This window comes from Felis catus, chromosome B3 (assembly GCF_018350175.1).
Source record: "Felis catus isolate Fca126 chromosome B3, F.catus_Fca126_mat1.0, whole genome shotgun sequence".
NCBI lineage: Eukaryota > Metazoa > Chordata > Mammalia > Carnivora > Felidae > Felis > Felis catus.
This window is the reverse complement of record NC_058373.1, coordinates 4,194,053-4,208,492: the sequence shown is the minus strand read 5'-3', so window position 1 is coordinate 4,208,492 and position 14,440 is coordinate 4,194,053. Positions and strand designations below refer to the sequence as shown.

The 14,440-nt window shown below is 49.3% G+C and overlaps 1 protein-coding gene, 2 long non-coding RNA genes and 1 other non-coding gene across 11 annotated transcripts in view; 2 read left to right on the top strand and 2 right to left on the bottom strand.

Annotated features, from left to right (window-relative positions):
- Positions 1 to 261, bottom strand: part of LOC123385790 — a 32,104-nt gene extending 31,843 nt beyond the window's left edge. For both annotated transcript variants that reach the window (XR_006598800.1, XR_006598801.1), the window contains exon 1: positions 125 to 261. This is a non-coding gene — a long non-coding RNA (uncharacterized LOC123385790). The remainder of the gene's footprint in view (positions 1 to 124) is intronic.
- LOC105260607 lies at positions 253 to 7,341 on the top strand. 6 transcript variants are annotated; one of them, XR_006598805.1, is made up of 5 exons: positions 253 to 391; positions 2,315 to 2,462; positions 4,564 to 4,599; positions 4,728 to 4,804; positions 5,867 to 7,341. It is a non-coding gene; the product is annotated as an uncharacterized LOC105260607 (long non-coding RNA). The 6 variants fall into 6 exon arrangements; XR_006598804.1 differs by having other exon boundaries at positions 4,707 to 4,804; XR_002158035.3 differs by having other exon boundaries at positions 4,564 to 4,804.
- On the top strand, positions 3,624 to 3,750 carry LOC111561223. Its single transcript, XR_002743578.1, has one exon.
- Positions 6,112 to 14,440, bottom strand: part of FSD2 (fibronectin type III and SPRY domain containing 2) — a 40,060-nt gene continuing 31,731 nt past the window's right edge. Inside the window, exons 11-13 of one of the 2 annotated variants that reach the window (XM_019831817.3) lie at positions 13,488 to 13,620; positions 8,986 to 9,162; positions 6,112 to 6,999 (exon numbers count right to left, since the gene is read on the bottom strand). In XM_019831817.3, the coding sequence (XP_019687376.2) occupies positions 6,747 to 6,999; positions 8,986 to 9,162; positions 13,488 to 13,620 (563 nt within the window). In that variant the 3' untranslated portion in view covers positions 6,112 to 6,746. The remainder of the gene's footprint in view (positions 7,000 to 8,985; positions 9,163 to 13,487; positions 13,621 to 14,440) is intronic. The other variant, XM_023254877.2, reaches the window with a different exon arrangement.

The following is a 14,440-nucleotide window of genomic DNA, read 5'->3' as shown; positions in this document are numbered from 1 at the left end:
CGAGCCGCTCTCCAGACCCCGCCGAACAGCCCAGTCCTCTCCCCACCCTCCACGGCCGGGAACCCAGCAACTGCCACCTCCAGTCCAGGAGCCCCTCCTGCCCCGCTCCGCGCCGCCGCCTCACCTCCGCGGACGCGTCCCGCTCTGTTACGCTGTTGCATGGGGGGAGGGACTTCCTCCCCACACCCGGAAACCGGAAGGAGCTCTTTCCCGCCGGAAGGAGAGTGCGGTTGCTGTCGGGGTCGGATCCCGGAGGGCCGGGTGTGGTTGTGGCGTAGAGCAAGGCTGATCTCGGGCCACCCGCGGGGCGGGCGACGATATCGTCCTAGTGGGCAGGCTGGCTGGCTGGCGTGTCGGGTTTCGGGCAGTATGGCGGGGACCCGGAGTAGAGGTGAGAGGTCGGCGTATCTGTCGCGAGGGTCCTCGTCACCCAACCACATATCCGTCTCATACCTAACTCTTGCTCAGCTTTTTCGACCCCGTCTAAAAAAACAAGCCTGGTAGTTCACGGAGGTGCGGTGGGGAATATATGTGGAAGGGAGGAGTAAAGTTTAAGGAAAAATAATTCAGGAGGTGAATTTAACATAAGTGGTCCCTTAAGGGATGTGACTCCGGGGCCTGTGCATAGCCAGGCCCTCTGAATCGGTGACTCCTGCTTGAGGCAGCAGCACCTGTTGCATTAATTTGAAAACATGCACACAGGCGGGTGATTTTCAAGCTTCCTGAATCTGCCAGCCAAGTCATTGGGTGTCAGAGGAGGGACAGCCATCTGGGTCATCCCCCACGGTTCAGTTTTTAATGGAAGCATAGTGAGAGGAGACAGGCTGAAAGTCAGGAATTAGAAATGTGTCATTTATTTACATTTTATTATTTTTTATTAAAAATTTTTTAATGTTCTTGAGAGAGTGTGAGTGGGGGAGGGGCAGAGACACAAAGACACAGAATCCTAAACAGGCTCCCAACTCTGAGCTGTCAACACAGAGGCTGACACCGGGTTTGAACTCACCAGCCGGTGAGATCGTAACCTGAGCCCAAGTCAGGGGCTCAACCTACTGAGGCACGCAGGCGCCCCTGTAGGCAGTTTCTGTTTCACTCACTCCTCTTGACCATTTAACTCCTGCTTCCATCAGTGACCACAGCAGGCTACACATCTCCCTTCTCTCACTTCTAGAACTCGAGACTTTTCAGTGGATTAGTAACTGCACAGAAACGGACCCACTATTGAATTTATTATTATTGCTACATGAGTAGGTGTTTAAAATGCCTTATACTTTACAGAAATCCTTGGTAGGTAGTTCTATATGGTTATTTGGGGGAGATTGGCTTGAGGTTCTTTGAAGAGCTGGGAACATATTTTTTTGATTTAAAATAATGAAGCCTAGGCTCTGAAAATTCCATAAACTGTTTAGGAAAGGATGAGATTTCAAGAATGACAGGTGCCTCCATATATGTAGTATTTTCCCCTACATCTGATATGGAACTTTGGGTAAAATTTTGGGGGGTGGGGTGAGGAAGCCTCTCCCATAAAATGACTTTTTAAAGACACTTGACATTTGAGAAGGTATCACCTGTGGTGGTCTTCTCAGGTATCACCTGAGTTTGTCATTACCTTTACAGCATATGATTTCCTCCATGAAAGTCTTAGATTCTAAGACCAGCAGAGAGTCATGGTGTGGCGTGCTATCAGGGCCAAGGGGTAACTTCCACTCATCAGCCTCCAAACATATAAACCAGATTGAAGTTTGAGAACATTTAAAATATGTATGTTGTACACTTTGGGCTCTCTCGAGAATCATCAAAACTATAATAAATATTAAATGTGTTAAAGATCTCTTGCAGGGATAGGAAGGAAACATGCTAAACCACATACATCTTCCTCAGATTCCCATAAACCCCTCCCACTCCTCCCAAGTTAGAAGTCACTGTTACTAACAGGGTTCTGTGGTAGATCTCTCAAGTGTATGGGGACAGAAGAAAGGCTGAGAATCACTCGCTATTTTTTATCTCCCTCTCCCCACTCAACACACAATTTGAAAGTGCTTTGCTTTTTTTTTTTCTTCTGAGAGAGAGAGAGCGAGTGAGCACGAGAGCAAGAGGGTCAGCGGGAGGGGCAGAAGGAGGGAGAGAGAGAGAATCCTAAGCAGGTTCCATGCAAGTGTGGAGCCCAACCATGAGTGAGATTGTGACCTGAGCTGAAATCAAAGACGCTTAACCGACCGAGCCACTCAGGCGCCCCATGAAAGTGCTTTGCTTTCTGATGAAGAAATTTTCTTTTAATTTGGACGACAATTCGATGCCTCTTATCTCTTTTCAGGGATGTGAGCGTTTGAAAGCAGAATGCCTTTGCTTCCATGATCTGATCAGAGATTATGAAGATACAGTTCCTCCCTTTGGTTTGCATACAGTTAAGTCGAGCAGATACAGGTCAATGGTCAGTGTGCCACTTAAGCATTCAAGAAGAGGTGAGTGTGTGCAACTTAACTAGGCCGGGGAGGGGGGGGAATTAAGTGCTTCCGGGAAGTGACTTTTGAGCTATACAGGCATTAGGAGGACAAGAAAGGGTAGGTCCATTCCAGGTACCTAGGGATCTGTGATCTGTGGCTTGTTTACAAATTGTGAATTACACAGAAGACAGGGTCAAGTGTCTTCTGCCTTTCTTCAGAGGTCTGTCCTTCTGAGGATAGTGCTCCTCTTGTTTTCCTTCTCTCTCCCTGTCCTTCTTCCCCTTAATTAGATGGATGTTGAGGATAGAAAAGAAGTCAGAGGGGAGGCATCTTTCTGAGTGGCAGAGCAATAGGACAGGTTTACCAAGAAATAATGATTGTACTCAGGAAATCCATCTCTAAAAACTGCGTTCCTGCTTCGTTAAAATGCACAGCTGGGAAACCTCAATTTTGTTGATTGATTGCTTTCCCAGTGAATGGGTTATATTCTTGTCTCTAATCCAGTCTTTTCGAATTTAGGGGCCTCTCTTAAGCCCACATCTAGGCCTAGGAATGAGCATGGGGGAGGCAGCAAAATCAGAACCCAAGTTCATACTACAAAAGCATTTTTGTTGGCTATAACTGAGTGACTGCGTGTTGTTTGACCTGCAAGCTGGGTAGTTGAATTGTCATTCAAATCAATGATAGTTTAATTCCACTAGGATCCGATGAAGGTGGAACTAGGCAGAAAAACCTGATTCTGTCAAAGTCTGGGGAGAATGACGAAAAAGCAATCAATCAGTGAATCGGGCTTAATTTTTTTCTGGGACTGGGACTAGCAGAAAACAAGCAGTGAAGCGGAAGACGCGACAGGCGTGACAAGAACTGGCGCCTGTGCACTAGCAGCTCTAAAGTAATTACTCACTCGGGGCATCCATCGTGCCCAGCTCATCATCACGCTCCTTCTAGGAGACTTGCTGACGGAGAAGGTGCTGACTGGCCGGAAGCTTCTTCGCAAATCCTGAACTCTCATCTTGCATTTAGATTCCTTAACCCTGGATTGCAGTGAAGCACGTGTATGCTAGCGTTCCAGTCTCTGAACACTCGAAAAGTAGTTAGTTATCTAAAAGTAATCAACTAGCATTCCTTTCGTGTCTTGACGTGCTAGAGGACAGTGTTTCAAAGGCTGGACTTGGTCTTCTGGAGACTAAGAAAATAGAGTCCTTGAAGTCAAGCCGACTCTGCTGTTAGCCTCCTAAATGAAAAGGTAGATAGAACAGGTCTTGTTTACAAAACAAATTCAAGACCTACTTATCTACCAACAGCATTTATACGTATAGTGTGGTCTTGCTGTGGAAAATAGGAACAGTAAATTGAGAGATTAGAAAGGGTGGGAAAAGGCAGTGAACCCACAAGACTCTTCCTGTACTAACTGATAGGAAGGTGGCTGGAAATTGGAGAAGTTGTTCAGGAAAGCGGAGGACGGGACCTTTCCCGTAGTGCAGCCTTCGGAGGGTCCAGCAGGTTCTCTGGTAGCTAAGCCTCCTTGGACAGAGACAAGCGGATCTCATTTACAGAATGCCATGTCATGGTGAATTGTGCTGCGGGCAGCTGCCAGTGTGAGCCATGATTCTGACAAATATTGAGAGGATGAGAAGCATTAAGGAAAAGGCCTCATTGCCCATGCAATCACTCTGCTTTATACTGGTCACCATGCTTGTGCTTCAGAAAGATTTTATTGGGTGTGTACAAGCAATGATTGCATATCATTGTCTGAATCAGCAGGAAGTCCATTAAACACACTTTTCCAAATAAAAGGCAATTTCATTTTATCGGAAACCGGTGTCTCTGACCAACTTTCCAGTCCCATCTAAGGGTGCCTTAAATTCTGATTATTCTGAATTACTAAGCCCATGTTAGTTTACACTAAGATTCTGTGGTTATTTTACGTAGTCTCCCCTTTGTTGATGGAAGCCAAAACTTATGTTAATAACCTACTCAAGAGTTAGAAAGTAATATAGGTAAAGCTAGGAAAAGAACAGATTGGTATCTTTTGTTTTATCTGCAGCGTCAGGGATTGTGGCTACAATATTCTGACTTTTTAAAGATCCGTTTTGTTTTTTGTTTTGTTTTTTAACAGATATATCAGCAGGTTGCAGCTGAACATGGCCTTGAGGTAAATCCTGCCCCTGTTGAAATTTGATTTCAGCAGATTATTCATGGTAATTTAGGAACTGGAATATTTTACAGAAAAAAAAAAAGTTTCATTTGGTTCTGTTCTAGACTTATTTTTTCTTCTCCTAGAAGAACCATGTTTAAACAAAACTTCACTATGCTGAAGAACTATGATGCTTTAAGTTGGTCATCTGCCTCATTTTAAAGTAAGTGAATTTTATATGTCAACACAAATTCTAGATGTTTTTTTCCTTGATCAATAAAACTTTTACTCAAACCTTACAGGTGTCGAGTTTTTAATCGTTTTATCCACGTTCAGGTTACATGTGAAATATTCCATAAAGCCTTTAGAGTGCTGAATTCAAATTTGCCGTATCCGTGATAGCCTACCTCCTGCTTGGTAGTTTCTGTTGCAGTGGCTAAGCTTGATTTTGAATATGCACACATGTATGTTCTGTTTGTAACTTGAACCATCTTTGTGTTTACATTGGCCGTCCCTTCCTTATCTCAGGGTAGTAAGACTGTCAAGTTGTTAATTCAGGAATCCGAGCCGCCATGTGTATCAACAGGCAGGGTTTTGAGACAGGCGACTTGAGAGGCGTTCATCGCATCAGACTTTGTGCTGGAAAACACTAAAGTTTTAGATCACGGGATTTTCAGTTCCCACGAAACCATGAGTGATGAGACACGGGCGTATCTGTGCAGAGGGGCATCCGCGGGGCGGAACAAAACGGTCTGAGAACTGCTTCACAGGCAGAGTCCCCTGCTCTGTGGACCCACACGTCCAAGCTCGAAGACGCAGCGTGCAGAGCTTTAGGTGGCAGCTGGAGAGCCGAGCGGAGAACCAGGAAGGCAGCCCGCGGGGCCGGTGCTGTGGGCACAGGAGGGCATGACAGCAGAGAGGCAGGAGGCCCCAGAGCTGCTGGCCCAGGGGCCGCTTTGCACACCGGTGCTCAGCTTTGGCCTTTGGCGGGCGAGGTTCTCTCTCCCGAAACTGCCACGCATTTGCCATACGTTCTATATCGTGCGCTCCCGTGTTCATCATTAAATCTCCCAGTCTATTGAGTCTAGTCTATTGAGGCTAGTGCTATTTTTTCTTTGTTTAAAGGGACACGGGAGCTCTGGAAGACCATGTGACTCCTTGCAGAGTAGCTACAGAGGAGCAATCAAACCTCGGTCTTTTGATTTCCAGTCTGGTTCTCTCCACGTGACAGGACAGTTCCTAGAATCAGTTGTGACTAACGTTCTCTGTTTTTTCCCCGCTTTAGCCCCCGCTCCCTCTCCCGACGCGCTGAAAGTGCCACGTTTCTGTGTAGGCCGCTGCGGGACGTGAAGTGCGCAGTAGAGCGTTCCATTTTGCCCAGTCTTGCCGTCAAGCCGCAGGTGCCCTTCTGTTCCTGCAGACTGCCTCCCCTCCAGGTTTTCTCCATCTCCCTGCCGTACGTCCTTTGCTGTAGTTTGGAAAGAGCCCCACCATCCCTCGCACGGAGAGCAGAGAGCCCGACAACGGTGGTGGGATGAGGAAGATACTAATTTATTCAGTATTTGGTGTGTACCGTTTGTTGCATGTTAGTCCTTAGGGACCGAATGATGAACAAGACAGACACTGTCCCTGCCTTCATGGAAGGGCGCACGGTAGAGGTCATTTCAAAGTTTGAGTGGGGTAAGTTCTGTGAACGAGGGGAACAGGTGTGACAGCGTGCTCAGTGCCAGAAACCGCATCACAGTGCCATTAACTCCCGGGAAAACAGAAGGCGCGTGGCTTCCCTGGTTCTCTGTGGACAGCCTCTTGCCTTCTGGAGTCTGTTCCCGGCTGACTCGCGAGATGTCCCGGGTGTGCCGCGGCCACTAGTACTTATGTATCTCTTCCCTCCCTTGCCCCTGCCCCCACGCTCTGTAGGCCTTGGACTTTCAGATACTTTGCATATAAACAAACAGACCGATACAGTTTGACCACCTGAAAGGCCTGGAGTTCATTTTGTCTGAGCCCTCATTTTACAGCCGCGCCTGCTAATGACTAACCTAACATCTTACGGGCGGCAGTGCGCAGGGCTAGAAACCTGTGCTTGAACGCCAAGTTCAACCAGCTGAGGGGTGGCCGGCTTGGAGGGGTGGGTACAGAAGAGAGGGAGCTGGCATCAGAATGGTCTAGTAGAAAGTGACGTGCTTTGGCATTGAAATGCCATTATGTATCTTCAGACACCCAGGCTTTTCCAAAGAAAAACAGGGATGCACAAATTGGTGAAGCTGACAACTAAATGTGTACAGATGCTGAGAAATGTCCGCATTGAAAAATGACAATTTTGAATTTTCGTAGTCTAGCAGAATGCCGATCTTCCTCGGGGAGACAGTTATTCTTATATCTGGAGTCGTCCCGTTGTGCAGGAACTCATACTTATGCCTAGAAATTAAATGTTGATAGGACACAGCTTCAGAAGTTCTGTAGATGCGCTATTTACAGAACATTTCATATTAGTTTTCAAATAATGCTGCGATCGTGTTTTTTTTTTAATTGGCTACCAAAGTAACGGTTCATTTCCCAACATATCTATCTCTTTTCTAAAATTTGTCCTAAGAGACCTCTCTTTTTAAACACCGTTTATTTTTGATCAATTTCTTCACCTAAGAGACTTACATACACTCTTACTGCATCAAAGTTTGTATAGAAATTGGTGTTTTAAAACTTGGGATTTTAAGGTTCAAATGTATAAAGCCTTCGTAATAAAGATGTTTGAACCGGGGAGCCCCCACGATCTTTCATGTAATAAAATGTGCCTTTTGGTATAACCTGGGCACAGGTACTCAGGCATGATCCTTAGACCTTCCGACTCAGCAGGGCCAGCCGGGGCCGTCACCGCCCCCGCAGCCTAGCCCAGCACCCTCTCCCCGTGCTCTGTAGCCTGGGTGCTTTGAAAAAATGGCTGGAACCCAAAGCAGCCACGGGAACTTCCTACCCCTGCTACCTACAGACGTCTGCAGAGCACGGTGCCGGCAAGCTGGGCCACACGCCTGGGAGGAGCACTTGGGATACGGTCTCGGTGTCAGAGAGAGCCAGCCTGGCTCCGGCCCTGCTCGCCTCATCTTCCCCTCAGCTCCTTTCCTTAGCTAAGCAGCCGCCAGAAGCCAGGAAGGCCCTGCCCTCCACCTTCTTCCCACTACAGCACCAGACGAAAGCAAAAACTGCAAGTCAGCTAGGATACCTTCCGTATCCTGTCTGTCCTCTGTCTTTCCAAGGTGGGGCCACAGAAGCGGCCAGGCCTAGTGCCTGGCTTTTTGCCCATCCTTTTTCACGCTGTCTCAGGTTTCCATCCTCTTCTGTCTTCTGACCTCCCAACCCTCCCACCGTACACAGACTCCTACTCTTCCTTTATCCTCCCCGTTCTCCTCTGCCCTTCGTTCTTCCCTCTCTAGGAGAGGATACTTTGATTTTTAGCCTCATTATACTTCGGGCAGAATCTCCAAATAAACTATTCGGCTCAGTGCCTACTATTTCCTGTGTTTCTCAGACTGGGTCTGAGGATTGGTAGAGTCCATTCTAGTCCAACTACCGTACGGGGGGGGGGGGGGGTCTTCCCACGTATGCGCGGACATGACGGGTAGTGTTTAATTAACCACGATGGAGGTTCACCAGCAGAGAACACAGGATCAAACATGCATAAGATACAGCAAGCCAACAAGGGTCAGAGGCCCCGTGGTACAAGAGATGCTGGGGAGACGGTGTGAATTTTTGTAATTTTTGAGGTGAAGGGAGGTTGTAACAGTGGCTTCCCAAGTCTGAATACGTCCACGGGACTGCACCTCATCAGGTTTTCCCAGCTTTCTAGAACTGATCCACGCGTAGAGGACAGAGTGCTTGGCACCAGAAGCAAAACAGAATGAGCCATGACTATTAAGCCACTGCCTACTTGCAAAGATGGAATTGGGGCTTCAGATCAAACTGTAACCATTTAATAACACAAGTTGAGCATGAACGAAAAGCCAATCACTTAGTGCTTAAGAATGCTGTCTCTGGAGCCAGACTGCCTGGACTGGATTCCAAGCTCCAAAAATCCACGTTGAACGGATTATCCGACTGCTGGGAGGCATAGCTGATTTTTAAAATGGGGTGATAGAATTGTGAGAAGTAAACAGAACAGGACATGGGAGCAGCGCTTGGCACGGAATAAGCTCTCCGTGAATTGTAGCTATTTCTGTCTGAAAGAAAAGTACCCAAAGCTGCTCTTTTCTCGTCTCATTTGGACTTTAGGGGAAAGGGCTGGAAAAGAGCCCTGAGGTATCTTAGAATATTTTATGAAACCTACTCTAGGCCTTAATTATTGCCAGTGAAACCTCGTGCTCTCTTCTTTCAGGGCCAATTTTAGTATCAGGCATCCAGATTCTACTTTACCGTGATGATGCAAGTCTGTGCCTCATGCACCAAGACAGGCAGTTTGCTCCCAGGTCCTCTTGTTTAGGGACATCTTCAAAGGCCACACCCACCGTGTAGTGGGACCTCTCGTCCACCTCCACCTCCCAGTAATGGCGCCCTCGGATTGGAATGAGATTCCCCATGACGGCAACACACCTGGGTTCAGAAAGTGGAAGCATGCGTCACCGGGGGCGACCCGAGCCTGGCCGTGCGGGGGCGGGGGGGGGGGGGGACAGCCGTGGGGGTCGGCCCAACGGTGTTCCGAACACCTCCTTTGAGAAGCGGCTCGCCCTCAGCTCACCTGACAGATGCCGAAGTTTGTGGGAGGGTTCTTACCCTGCCGGTAATGGGAGCGAGTTAGAAAAGGCTCTATTGGCATTTGTAAATGATTGGGCTCTTTTTTTTTTTTGGTAACAAAAATAAAGATTTGGTTCACTTGCTCATAAAAAAAGAAAGGGACTCCGGGTGCCTGGGTGACTCAGTGGGTGAAGCATCTGACTTCGGCTCAGGTCATGATCTCGCTGTTTGTGGGTTTGAGCCCCACGTCGGGCTCTGTGCTGACAGCTCGGAGCCTGGAGCCTGCTTCGGATCTGTGTCTCCCCCCACCCTCTCTCTACCCCTCCCCTGCTCACGCTCTCTCTCTCTTTCAAAAATAAACATTAAAACAAACAAAAAGGACTGAAACTTCACAGAAACTCAGCACAGTCAAGGGAACCATGTACTTGAAGTTCAGGAACCAGCCAGCACTGCTGATACTACACTAGCATGGGGGGCTTTGAGGTGACGCATATCTGCGGGGTGGCTACAGGCAGAAGACGAGGATCTGAATCTCAGAAGCAAACCTGAGAACAGCAAATAGCAAATCCCTCACCAATGATCAAAATCGACCTCCAAGAAGCCACTGGAAACAAATACACTCACAAAGGTCACAGTTATGTTTTGTTTTACAACAATACAGCATTCTTCAGAGGAAGGTTCTCGTGGGAAACCAGACCACATCAGTATCTCCGAAATGAACAGTCTGCCTCCTGCAGGAAACTTCTGCATTAGCCAAACTGAGTGCCCACCCCCTGCCAAACCCCTGGGCAGATTTGTTTAGCTGTTATTAACACGAGAGCTCTACTCTCAAACCCCAAGTTCTGGAGGCCAAGCAAAGCTCTGGGAAGGAGACTGCGCAGAAAATAGCTCCTCTTTTGTAAAATGAAGCCGTCTCTACTCTTAGGTCGGACCCACATCTCCACCCACCTGCTGTCTCTCATTCAGAATGTCCCGAACGGAACTTACCACATTCCTACCCTTCCCACCGCCGACCAAACTTAGTGTTTTGCCTGTGGTGGGAAGGAGTACTTACTCCCCGTGTTTTCTCCATTTTGGTTAATAGATTCATGATCTACCCAGTAACCCAAGGCAGAAAACAGTAACCCAAGGATAATGTAGTGGTTACACGCTCAACTTCTAGCTTAAATCTGACTTCAGCCCTTAACAGCAGTGTGCCTTTGGGCAAATTACTTTACTTCTCTGTGCCTCAATGGTCTCATCTGTCAAATTGGACTGATAATGATATGGATGTCACAGGCTGTCGTGATGATTCAATGAGCTAATCCATGTCAAACACTTGGAAGATGTCTAGCACTTGGTAAACACGCCATAAATTACAGTCCCTGACCCATCCCTCCCCTGCTCGCCCCTTAACCAGTTGGCCTCTCTCCTTGTTAGTTTTGTGTGTTGCTGATTTACTCAAGGCGTCCACAGCCTCCCCTCTGGTCTCCTGGCTCCCCACCTGCCTCTCCCCCTCCTCCCCAGCTCACACTTGACCCTCCAGTGTGATCCTTCTGAAATGTAAATCTGATCGGGTCACCTCCCCTACTTGAATCCTCCAAAAATTCCCACCCCTCCAAGGATAAGATCCAAACTTGTTTTGCCCTAGAACTTTTCCATCTTTCCTGCCTCGTCTTCCCCTTCTTCCCATTATGGACCCTACACCACAGACACACTAACCGATAGCAGTTCTCCAAACACGTGGTCTCCCTGGCTTCCGCCGTTTGTACATGTATGAGGCACTTAATCTGCCTGGTCGGCCTGGAGAACTCCCTTTTATCCTTCAAGCCCTTGCTTCCCCAGAAAGCCTTCTTCCTGGGGGCTCCTACGATGCCTTGGCCATACTTCTACCGAATCTTTCACAGGTGTGTTTTTGACACATGCATCTCCCCCACTTGCCTGGTCTGAGTCAGGTGGGCAGGGACACTATCTTCCTCTCTTTACCTCCAGGGCACAGCATGGTCCTCACGGGACAATGGATATACTGGTGACAGGATATTGAAATGGGACTAACTTGGCTGGACCCCAAAGAGCCAAGAACACAACAACAGGTGGTGAGTTCTCCCATATTTCCAGGTGACGTGCTGGACCACCTCTGCGGGACTTGGTGACCAAAAACTCATTTTGTAACTTTTAGTGCAACACCAAGCGGCCGAGGCTGAAGACGCTCGAGGCTGTGTCTGCCCAGAGAGCGTTCACAGGCACGGTGAGGTAGCAGTGGCCTGGTCAGAGGTGTGTGCCTTCAGAGGACCGGGTGTGAACGGAACCCACTGCAGGAAAGCTGCCTCTGCGTTGTTTGTGGGGGGATCCTGTCCAAGAGAGCTGCCTGTGAGGGCCCAGGAGGGCTCGGCAGAAAGAGCGAGAACCATAGCACTGGGTGCGGAGGTGGACGGGTTGTGAGGGGCTCACCTGGGAACCGCCGGGGAGAGAGAGTCAGCTTCCCACATCACACTGGTACCAGTCAGGTACCCCCAGGCTAAAAACAGGACAACAGGCCCCCAAATGGAGCCCGTCACGCTAAGCCCCACGTCTCCAAACCGAGACACCTCTGTTACAGTTCGACTCTCCCAGAAATGGGATCTTAAACCAATCAGGAATCGCCTGACGAGCACCAGGGAGGTGATGTGCCTCGCAGACCCTGCTGTCCCCTGCAGGAAAGGAACCTCGCCACAACCGCCCGCTTCTTTGCCTACTGTAACTTGGCCCATAAGCGTCTTTCATCTTGTACAGCTCCTGAGGGCTCCCGTCTACCTGTTAGACTGGATGATGCCCGGCTCATAACTCCTGGAATACAGCCATAAGATCTTTAAACTCTACTCAGTTGAATTTTTTTTTTTTTTTAACACAGGTAAGGCCTTTATCTCTCCATGTCCCTCACCATGCCCTGCAACCCTGGGTAGAATGGGCAGAGGTGGGAAAGGATCAAGTTGCTTTCCACTGTACCCTGCGCACTTGGGCTACTGCATGCTAACACTTACATACAGTAGGTGCTACACACACACACAGTAAAAAGGCCGGCAGGGAGCCAACGTCAGAGGAAGAGCCAGCTCTGGGATAGTCTCGGACCCCGGCAGGGAGGCTGATGCAGTTTCTTTCTTCTCTTCCTTTCTTTCAGCTTTTTTTTTTTTTTTAATGCTTATTTTTGAGAGAGAGCAAGCGAGTTCGAGCAAGGGAGGGGCAGAGAGAGAGAGGGACACAGAATCCGAAGCAGGCTCCAGGCTCTGAGCTGTCAGCACAGAGCCCGATGCGGGGCTCAAACCCACGAACCGTGAGATCATGACCCGAGTTGAAGTCAGATGTTTAACAGACTGAGCCACCCAGGCGCCCCTGGATGAAGTTTCTATCCGTGGCCCTTGCAGCTCCGTTGGAGAGCCCCTTTTTCTCCTTAGAAGATCCTTCTGACTCTAAAACCAACCGACCGAGAACTCTTCTTGTCCTGACCAGACCAGGAAGCTGAGAGCCACCTGTAATCCCGGAAATGGAATGCGCTCTTGGAGTTAACCTATCTGTGTTCTTTTTCTCCCATTGCTTTGACTTTTCTATTTCAGCAGTGTATATCTGCGCCTTATTTTAAGTCTTTAAGTCTTTGGAAAGAAGTGAGGCACAGATAAATCGTTTCAATGTGGATTGAGCACCAAGGTCTGGAAATAGCTACATTTCTAGACAGACGGCGCACACGCCTTTGCGGGGGCCACCCCTCCCTCAGGTCATGCACTAGCACCACCCCCCACCGGCTCCGCACAGGCTAACCCCACCGGTTTTCAGCAGGGGTTTTTAAACAGGGCTTCCCCGTGGAGGAGAGGAGCGCCGGGCCAAGCACTGGGAGACCTACAGCCTTGTTTCCGTTCTCCCGACGCCTGTCAGTGTGCCCCTCATCGTGGCTTCAGGGTCTGACTCCTCCAGCGGCGGGGGACCCGACTTCAGAAGCCACAACAGGTATCTTCCGTCCACACCAGCCAGACTCTTCCCCCGACTCCAGCTCCCCAGCCTCCCCTCCGCCCCCACCGCCTCCTCTCCCCACCCCCCCCCACCCCCACCCCAGCCTCTCATCCATCTCTGGGACCTCTTCAAGGCAGCGTCTGTCATAACCCACTTTTTATCTGAGCAACAACGTGTCTTAGAGGGGGTCCGCGGAATGTTCTAGCGAGCGGCTGCCCAAGTACCTGGTAAACCGGGTGTTGCCAGGGAGCGGCTCCTTTGCTGGGGTTTTCCTTTCGCTCCGCACGACCGTAAACCCATCTTCAGAAATGGTCAGCCCGGGATGGCAGGTGTGCTGGTTCAGGTGGAAGAAGCTGCCTGTGCGGGCAGAACACACGAGGAGCCCCGCCAGTCCCCCTGCCTTCTCCACCCCGGCGCCAGCCGGAAGCCCGGGGCCTCGCAAAGCCCCACCCCTCCTGCCACTAATGATGGTGGCAGCGAGCATGCGCTGGGAGCCACTGTCCCTCGCCCCCAGCTAGCGGTTTGCAAGTCTGCCCTCGTTCAAGCCTCACAGTTACCCTCAGAAACGCGTTCTTATTTCCATCTGGAGAGGAGAAAACTGACGCACCAGGTGGTTAAAAAAAAAAAAATCACCTGGCAAGGCACCTGGGTGGTGCAGTCCTGATCTCGGCTCAGGTCATGAACTCACGGTTCACGAGTTCGAGCCCTGCATCGGGCTCTGTGCTGACGGCAAAGAGCCTGTATGGGATACTGTGACTCCCTCCCTCTGCCCCTCCTACTCTCTCTCTCTCAAAATAAATAAATGTGGGGCACCTGGGTGGCTCAGTCGGTTAAGCGTCCGACTTCAGCTCAGGTCATGATCTCACGGTCTGTGAGTTGGAGCCCCGCATCGGGCTTTGTGCGGACAGCTCAGAGCCTGGAGCCTGTTTCAGATTCTGTGTTTTCCTCTCTCTCTGCCCCTCCCCTGTTCATGCTCTGTCTCTCTCTGTCTCAAAAATAAATAAATGTTAAAAAAAAATTAAAAAAAAAATAAACGAACTTAAAAAAAATCAACTGGCAATGACAGAACTAACATTTGAACCCCCAAAACTCTCTGATTCCACAGGCTTTGCTCTTAGCTGGGAGGCTATAAGTGCCTGCACACGGACAAGAATTTCTAACCCACCTGCCAAGGGAA